The sequence below is a fragment of the Diachasma alloeum genome, unplaced genomic scaffold (genome assembly GCF_001412515.2).
Source record: "Diachasma alloeum isolate Michigan unplaced genomic scaffold, Dall2.0 Dall_scaffold_00308, whole genome shotgun sequence".
In the NCBI taxonomy this organism is placed as follows: Eukaryota; Metazoa; Arthropoda; class Insecta; order Hymenoptera; family Braconidae; genus Diachasma; species Diachasma alloeum.
Window position 1 is genome coordinate 23313 of NW_021680447.1, and position 9126 is coordinate 32438.

At 39.2% G+C, this 9126-nt stretch overlaps 1 protein-coding gene across 3 annotated transcripts in view; it reads left to right on the forward strand.

Annotated features, from left to right (window-relative positions):
* Nucleotides 1-684: 684 nt before the first annotated feature.
* The window catches only part of LOC107039818 (peptidyl-prolyl cis-trans isomerase D), an 11045-nt gene continuing 2603 nt past the window's right edge, over nt 685-9126 (forward strand). Inside the window, exons 1-5 of one of the 3 annotated variants that reach the window (XM_015259636.1) lie at nt 685-944; nt 4553-4690; nt 5380-5681; nt 7152-7292; nt 7634-7888. In XM_015259636.1, the coding sequence (XP_015115122.1) occupies nt 854-944; nt 4553-4690; nt 5380-5681; nt 7152-7292; nt 7634-7888 (927 nt within the window). In that variant the 5' untranslated portion in view covers nt 685-853. Of the gene's footprint in view, nt 945-1431; nt 1651-4552; nt 4691-5379; nt 5682-7151; nt 7293-7633; nt 7889-9126 lie in introns of those variants that run through there. The other 2 variants (XM_015259635.1, XM_029126218.1) reach the window with 2 other exon arrangements.

Here is a 9126-nt window from a genome sequence, read left to right on the forward strand (position 1 = left end):
GCCGGTCTTCGGGGGAGTTCGGTGGACACTGGTCGAATCGGGAGGACTCGGGGAACATCGGGAGAGTAATGTGAGTAGCGATGGGCGATGTTTGCCGATTAATCGAAAACATCGATTTTTCATGTCCCAACATCGATGGTTTTTATTCGATGTTTTCAACGGCCGATTAATCGATTTTCGATGATTTTTTCACAACATCGATGTTTCTGACATAACTAACAAAATTTTTCATTTTTTTGTCGAATACTTATGTTGATTGATTGAAAATAAACAAAGTAGTAATTTATCCGCAATCAGAAGTCATGATTTTATGCAGTATTGTGTCTTATAAATGATAAGTGAACAAGTCCAGTCGTCTATTGTTTTTATAAATTTAACATATTCAATTATTTTGTTCAATTAAAAATTAAAAATTAAAAATATCATTGAAACGTCAGTTCCTCGGGTTGCATTTTTTGAATATATTTTTCAATAAATACGAGAATAAAAAAAAATTATTTTTAAGAATTTTTTGTTTTTTGTTCCTATCTAATGAGAAAAACATCGATTTTTTAAATAATCGATGTTTCTTCCGGAAAAATCGATTCACAACATCGACGTTTTTAAGAAACCTCGATTCTTTGGTAATCGATGTTTTTTTAAAACATCAGCTATCCTGAGATTGTGAGCACATTATTATATGTGTAAATACACATCACGGTGGCGTTGTCGGCTTTCTGCAACCTTGCACGTCAACAGAGATGAAGTGTTTGAGTTAAGATTCTTTGGTCAATTGTTGAGGGTATTTTGAGGCTTTTTTATTAGTGCTTTTCGGGAGTTGGGATTTTTTGGGGATTCCTGAGGGACGTGAGGCATGAAACGACCGCGAGAAGAGGCTGATGATGATTGTGGTGATGGGAGGAATCCCATCACATTCCTCGACATTGCAGTTGATGGGGAGACTGGTAAACAAATTGCATTGGTTGGGATTTTCGGGGATGAGAGAAGACGATTTATTGTTGTGGCTTGATTTTTTTTGTGAGTGATTGTTGGGGAGGATTACGTGGAGATGATTTTTCGGGGTTTTGGGGGGATCAGAGGCGTTAGAACGGAATCCATTTTGGGAAAGCAACTGTGTTTTTTTGGTGATTTTCTTCGAAGTGGAAGGGTTTAGGGGGAAATGGGAAAAGAATTTTTAGGGAGGATTGTGAGAGGCGCAAAAATGTCTTTTCGGATTTTTTAGTGAATTGAGTAGTTTATAAGATATTTGGAGGAGTAGAGTTTGGGAGGTTGTGGACACGTGTGGACATATTGATAGATTTTATTGCTAGAGGACAATTTAATATTCCTCAAGAATTTTGGAGGATACAAAATAGGTCTCTTCAACCTCTTCGATAAAGCCCATAGTTTAGGGTGGATTTTTCGGGGGTTTGGGGGGGGGGGGNGCAACCTTGCACGTCAACAGAGATGAAGTGTTTGAGTTAAGATTCTTTGGTCAATTGTTGAGGGTATTTTGAGGCTTTTTTATTAGTGCTTTTCGGGAGTTGGGATTTTTTGGGGATTCCTGAGGGACGTGAGGCATGAAACGACCGCGAGAAGAGGCTGATGATGATTGTGGTGATGGGAGGAATCCCATCACATTCCTCGACATTGCAGTTGATGGGGAGACTGGTAAACAAATTGCATTGGTTGGGATTTTCGGGGATGAGAGAAGACGATTTATTGTTGTGGCTTGATTTTTTTTGTGAGTGATTGTTGGGGAGGATTACGTGGAGATGATTTTTCGGGGTTTTGGGGGGATCAGAGGCGTTAGAACGGAATCCATTTTGGGAAAGCAACTGTGTTTTTTTGGTGATTTTCTTCGAAGTGGAAGGGTTTAGGGGGAAATGGGAAAAGAATTTTTAGGGAGGATTGTGAGAGGCGCAAAAATGTCTTTTCGGATTTTTTAGTGAATTGAGTAGTTTATAAGATATTTGGAGGAGTAGAGTTTGGGAGGTTGTGGACACGTGTGGACATATTGATAGATTTTATTGCTAGAGGACAATTTAATATTCCTCAAGAATTTTGGAGGATACAAAATAGGTCTCTTCAACCTCTTCGATAAAGTCCATAGTTTAGGGCGGATTTTTCGGGGGTTTGGGGGGGGGGTGATCAGAGGGGTTGGATGGGAATCTATTTTGGGAAGGCATCTAGGTGTTTTTTTGTTGATTTTCTTCGACGAGGAAGGATTTAGGGGAAAATGGGAAAAGAGAATTTTTGAGGAGGACTGTGACAAGAGCAAAAACACCCTTTCGGATTTTTTGGTGAATCGAGCAGTTTCTAAAATAGTTGGGGGAGTAGGGTTTAGGAGGATGTGGACACGTGTGGGCTTATTGATAGATTTTATTGCTAGAGGGTACTTTAGAGTTGATATTCCTCGACAATTTTGGAGGATACAAAATAGGTCTCTTCAAACTCTTCGATAAAGCCGATAGTTGTGGGGCTGATTTTTGGGGTTTTATGGGGAAGTCAGAGACGTTGGATGGGAATCCATTCGGGAAAGACATCTGGGTGTTTTTTTGAGGATTTTCTTCGAGGCGAAAGGGTTTAGGGGAAAATGAGAAAAGAGATTTTTTGCAGAAGATTGTGAAAGGCGCAAAAAATGTATTTTCAGATTTTTTATGAATCGAGTAATTTTCTAAGATATTTGAGGGAGTACTGTTTGGGAGGTTGTGGACACGTTTGGGCTTATTGATATATTTTATTACTAAAGGACAGTTTAGAGTTGATATTCTTCAAGAATTTTGGAGGACTGAAAATAGGTCTTTTGAAACTCTTCGAAAAGTTAATAGTAATGGGGCTAATTTTTCGGTATTTTATGGGGTAGAATAAGCGTTTTATGGGAAACTATGTTATTTGGGGAAACGTCTGGGTAGTTTTTTGGGGATTTCTTCGAAGTGGAAGGGTTTAGGGGAAAATGGAATAACAGATTTTTTGGAGAGAATTGTAAGAGGTGCAAAGAATGCCTTTTTGTCATTCCGGCCGTGAGGCAGCGCTTCACGGACGCTCCGCTCCGCTCCGCGTCCGTGAATCTCTGCCTACGGCCGTCATAACAAAAAATACTGTTCGTCATATGGCCCAAAAAAACTTTTCTAGCTCATATGATCAAACTCATATTCGCCAGAAAAGTTTCTTTCGGCCTAGTGACGAAATAAGCTATTTTGTCATTCCGTCGTGAGGCAGCGCTTCACGGACGCTCCGCTCCGTGTCCGTGAATCTCTGCCTACGGCCGTCATAACAAAATAGTATATTTCGTCACTAGGCCGAAAGAAACTTTTCTGGCGAATATGAGTTTGCAGCCCGAGCCGAAGGCGAGGGCTGCAATCATATGAGCTAGAAAAGTTTTTTTTGGCCATATGACGAACAGTATTTTTTGTTATGACGGCCGTAGGCAGAGATTCACGGACGCGGAGCGGAGCGTCCGTGAAGCGCTGCCTCACGGCCGGAATTACAAAATAGTATATTTCGTCACTAGGCCAAAAAAAATTGTTTGTCATGACGGCCGTTGGCAGAGACTCACGGACGCGGACCGAAGCGGAGCCGGAGCTTACTTACGGCCAGAATGACAAAAAGAATTTGATTGCTAAAGCGCTGTTTAGAGTTGATATTCTTCAAGAATTTTGGAGGATTCGAAATAGGTCTCTTGAAACTCGTCGATAAATCTAATAGTAATGGAACTAATTTTCCGGGGTTTTGTGGGGTAGAGGCGTTTTATGGGAAGCTGTTGGTTGGGAAGACATCTGAGTCGTTTTTTGGATTTCTTCAATACTGAAGGGTTTAGGGAAAAATGGGATAAGAGATTTTTTGAGAATTGTAAGCGGTGCAAACAATGCCTTTTTGTCATTCCGGCCGTGAGGCAGCGCTTCACGGACGCGGAGCGGAGCGGCCGTCATAACAAAAAATACTGTTCGTCATATGGCCAAAAAAAACTTTTCTAGCTCATATGATTGCAGCCCTCGCCTTCGGCTCGGGCTGCAAACTCATATTCGCCAGAAAAGTTTCTTTCGGCCTAGTGACGAAATATACTATTGTGTCATGACGGCCGTAGACAGTGCTTCATAGACGCTACGTTAGCGTCCGTGAAACGCTGCCTTACGGCCGGAATGACAAAATATAGTATTTCGGATTTTTTAATGAATCAACTAGTTTTGGGTACTATTTGGAAGGTTGCGGACACATGTGGGCTTTTTGACAGACTTTCTTGCTAAAGGTCATGACAATTGATAATAATCGTCTCCAAATCTTTACTCGGATGAAAATTCTTTCATTGTTAAGTTCACGTATACATTATTCATTCTCCGGAATGTCGAATATCAGAGTTTTTCTTCAAGAAAATTGATGAGCGGTAGTATGAGAAATCGTCAAAGATTTTTATCGTAAAGGATTTCTTTATCTACAAAACGATCTCTTGACCTCCGTTTTTAAAGCCTGAATGGCTTACGAGATCATTTTCGAGATAATTTCGTCAAATTTTCTCAATTGATTTTCTCGCATCATTCCATCACCTAATCGTTCTATTTTTTTATTTTAAAAGTTGGACGAGTTGTCATCGAATTATTCAAAGACATAGTTCCCCGGACAGCTGAGAATTTCCGAGCCCTTTGCACCGGGGAAAAAGGGATCGGAATTAATGGAAAGAAGCTGCATTACAAAGGGACCATCTTCCACAAACGTAGGAAAATTATTCTTCTTATCTATGTCTCCTGAAAGTTAATTTTTCATCAGCCTCGTCATTTTTCAGTATTTAACACCATTGAGTAAATGTCTTTCAATGTTCAACTTTTCAAAGACGTGTGTTCATTTATCTATTCATTGTATATAGACCCAACAACCTAGTGCCAGTTACAGGGTCAAATTTGATACATTCAGATATAATGTATCATTCAGATGTAATGTATTGTATTTTAAAAATAGACAAATTGAAATCGGTGTAGTAGTTTTCGAGGTATCAAGGAAAAACCAAATTTAAACAACAAGTTGTTATATCTCTGGAAGGACTGGACCGATCGGGCTGAAACCGCGCGCCATAGTTGAACGCAATATCATAGCAACAATAAACCAAAATTTTAGTTTTTTATCGATAAAATTTCATCGTATTTATGTTGAATTTTCTAAAACCAGTAACCAAAAACCCAAGCTGCTACATACATACAAACATAGCCCTAAAAACAACACTTCTTCACATTTCATAACATTCTAGACCATTTACAGTCAAAATTAGAAAATCGAGAAATCGGTCACATACAAGGTTTGAATTTGGAAGCAAAAATACTAATTTTTTTGGAAAATCGATGACCAATTTTGACTAAAATCGCAACATCCATCAATCATTGAATATTTCACAATGCATTGCATGAGCAGTCGTTCCCCAGTTCATGATCCAAGGAGGTGACATCATCAATTTCGATGGTACTGATGGAGAGAGCATCTATGGAAGGCGCTTCGAGGACGAAAATTTTGAGATATCCCACTCTGTAAGAGGCCTCCTCAGCACGGTGAACGAAGGAAAACCAGACACCAACAATTCGCAGTTCATTATCACAACAGAGCCCAGCTCCCACCTCGATAACACAAATGTCGTGTTCGGAAAGGTCATAAGGGGAATGGGAATCATCCAGGAGTTGAATGACACCATCCGTATCTATAAAGATCGACCTCTCCAGGTAGAAAATATTTTTTCATGCTAATCTGTCTTCAGAGGCATTTCGTACTTTGAGAGCTGAAGTTATGAGATGAGTTCTCAAATTTTCCCACGTCTCATTTTGCAAATGGCTTGGAACAAGTTTGAGGAAATGAGGTTTGGACAAATTTCTCAGACGACTTGTTGCGAGAAATTTCAAGACCTAAGGTGAATGATCCTACCCTCCTGTAGCTAAGGTGAATACATTATTAGTCCAATATTTTTCTATTGAAACGAGTGTGAAGATACGATGTTTTAAATTAGATAGAAAGTAAAAAAAATCAGAATTATCATTCACTTATATTAATCAAGATAATTACTATTTTTTAGTAAATAGTTGTCCATAAACGTATAAAGTCCCATGTCCCTACGCTCGCTCATTTCCCCCATGCACATGTCCCAATCCTCGTCTCGTGATTTGAATGACATGGAAAGGCTATATCCGAACTAATTACATCGTGAGTATCCTATTTGGGATAAAACAACATTAAAAAATTCGACGGGATTGTTGGTCGCTCGCTTCGGTCGCTCTCATTGCGGGTGGGTTTCAGTGTGTGTAACCCATTACGGGTCGAACCAATAACTTCCCGATCAATTGCGTTTCCTTCTTTCATTAGAATTAGATTTTTCTATACAACTTATTCTATTGAGATATTTTCCATTGAATTTTTTCGGCTCAAATTTTTCAAGATTTTGTTTCATTTTATTGATGAAAAAACAGAAAGAGCAATAAAAAAGATAATAATGAAAAAAATTGACCTATATTGGAAAATCTTGAAAAAGTTTCAAATTTCAAAAGTTCGTGTTCGTATTACTTCGAAACCGTTGAGACAATTTTGCTGAAATTTCACTTCAGTCGCACGCTGCCGCCAGCCTTCATCCGTTGCACGGTTAGTCCAGCGCCGCTGGGTTCCGAGCGCGCTGTTGCCACCTTGGCACTTACCCTTATTATATGCGCGCATTCCAAGCATGGCAGTGAATGTAGCAACACTGCCGCTCAAGGGGTCGACAGGGACTCACTCGCACCGGACGACGCGGCGCCGCTTGTCTGTCCGTTCGACGTTTCTTTTCTTTTTTTAGCTAAACAAATTTCAGGAGAAAAAAAAACGGACAACGCCAACGCTTAATAAAAGGATAGAACTAAGAACCCTAATTTTTTCAGAATTTTTAAGCGTCAAGAAACACGCTAAAATATAAAAAAACGAAAATGGGCGACGCCGCGCTCCTTCAGCGAGTGATCGAGGTAATCATACAAAGTTCCATCAATTATGATGACAAGAAATCAATTTCATCGTTTCAAGCTCGCGACATCTGAACGAGCATAGAGACAGGGACGAGCATAGGTGCATTTACCTTACGAAAATCTTGTCGTATTCAAGATATCCGTGATATTAAATTAACATGAATATTTCACTCACCTGATTTGGTAAAAAATTGTAATCATTTTTTGCAGAAAGTGCAGATTGTGGAGTGTGGAGAGTTGAAAAGAGGCGATAATTGGGGCATCTGTGAGGATGATGGGACGGTGGATGTTTATCCTCTTTATCCAGAGGACTGGGATTACGTGATCGATACAGATGAAGAGAAACTGGATGTAAATGAATTCTCTTTTATTATGACATTCGTACTCATTGAAGTATTAGAAGATTTTTTTCTAGGAAAAATTGAGGTCTTTAAACAAATTTTCTGACATTTTCGTTTGAAATCTGCGTCATTTTCGTTGCAAAATGCACATTAGGCTCATACGAAATGAATTCAAATAAAAATTGATCAAGAAAAAATTAAGTTGCATCTACAGATGAAAAATGACTATCCTATTTTTTGGTGATGACGCTCACATGACCATCATATGAAGGGCCATCTGCCGCATTTGTAACTTTATCTCTGCTAGGAATTGTAACTATTCTTAATCGAATTTTATTCAATTTCTTCTAGCACAAACATGTAATGAAAGCGATAGAGCACATAAAAGTCTCAGGGAATCATTATTTCACTAAAAAAAACTACTCGAAGGCTGGACTGAGATACAAAAAGTCGTTACGTTATTACGATTGGCTCACAAAGGCACGGAGTGTTCCAAAAGATCTCGCTGAGCCTCTGCAGAACCTCTGGATCTCAATACTGCTGAACTCAGCGGCAGTAGAATTAAAATTAAATAGATACAGGGAGGCTTTGAAGCTGTGCAGCGATGTAAGTGGATAATCCTCAAATGCTGATAATTTCTTAACAATAATTCTGAAGTAAAGTAGCAGTAGAAAATCATCGAAAGATTATCCGAACGATGATTTTATTTTATTACTAGGGGGCTTCCCCCCCCCCCCGCTCGCTTCGCTCGCTCCGCCCCCGGCGGGTGGACAGTTCGTTTTTCGTTCAAATCTTGAAACATTAACTATTGGATACTATTTTTTGTTCTTTGGTGTGGTTAAAATGCAACTGTTAGTTTCCGCGATACGGAGAAAGGCTCCAACCAACATATGACCCCCATACGACTCCATAGATTTTCTGGGTATTTTTTTATTTTATAGTGCGATGAGTCTCATATATAGTAGCCTTCATATACTCTGGCTTTCCTCCGCTCGCTGGGCTCGCTCCCCCCCTCTAAAAAATATTTTATTGATTAAAACAGTTTTTCAGTTAAGTATAGTCACTTAAAGTCCAGTCTTATTTTTATAAGCCTATATATAAGGCCTATATATAAGCCTCATATATAAGCCTCATATTTAGGCCTCATAGGAATGGTGGATCCGAAGCCCCCCCTCTTTCGAGGGAGAGGCGGGGACGAACGGCTAAGGGAGGGGAGATTCGCGAAAGCGCTGGAGGGGAGGGGAAGCGTCCCCTGAATTTTCGGCGTTATTTTTTTTATTATATAGAGAGAAAATCTGTTTATAATTCAGAGGAATTCTCCAAATTATCTGTTTATAATGAAATTTTATGAACAACACTGTGTGTTGTAGTTCAAAAAATTTGATCTCATTTCAACAGTTAATTTTTGAAATATCTCTTCAAATAGCGGTTAACCCTTCGTTACTTCCGTGAAACTGTCCGACGTGCTTACTCGCTTGCGGCGCCGCGCCGTTGCCACAGTTCATTCGGAGAGTGGATTCGCTAGATCCGATCAATTAGCCCCTCATGTATAGATATTCCAAATTTTTATTTTTTTCCTCATTGAAGTAGTTTTGAAGAAAATTGCGAGCTAATAAAAAACATTTGGTAGTTAGTACTTTGTTTTAAATAAATTTTTGGAAAATCACCTCTGAAAAACAAGGCGTTATCCCCCCTATTTCATTATGTCCAAAAAAATTTATCACCAATCGATAGCAAATTGTTTGAACATTTTTGCGAGTTAGGAAAAAATCGTCAATGCAATCCTATTATTGTGTAAATTAACAATTCCAATTTCAACTGAAAACCAGAGTTGATGACCAGAG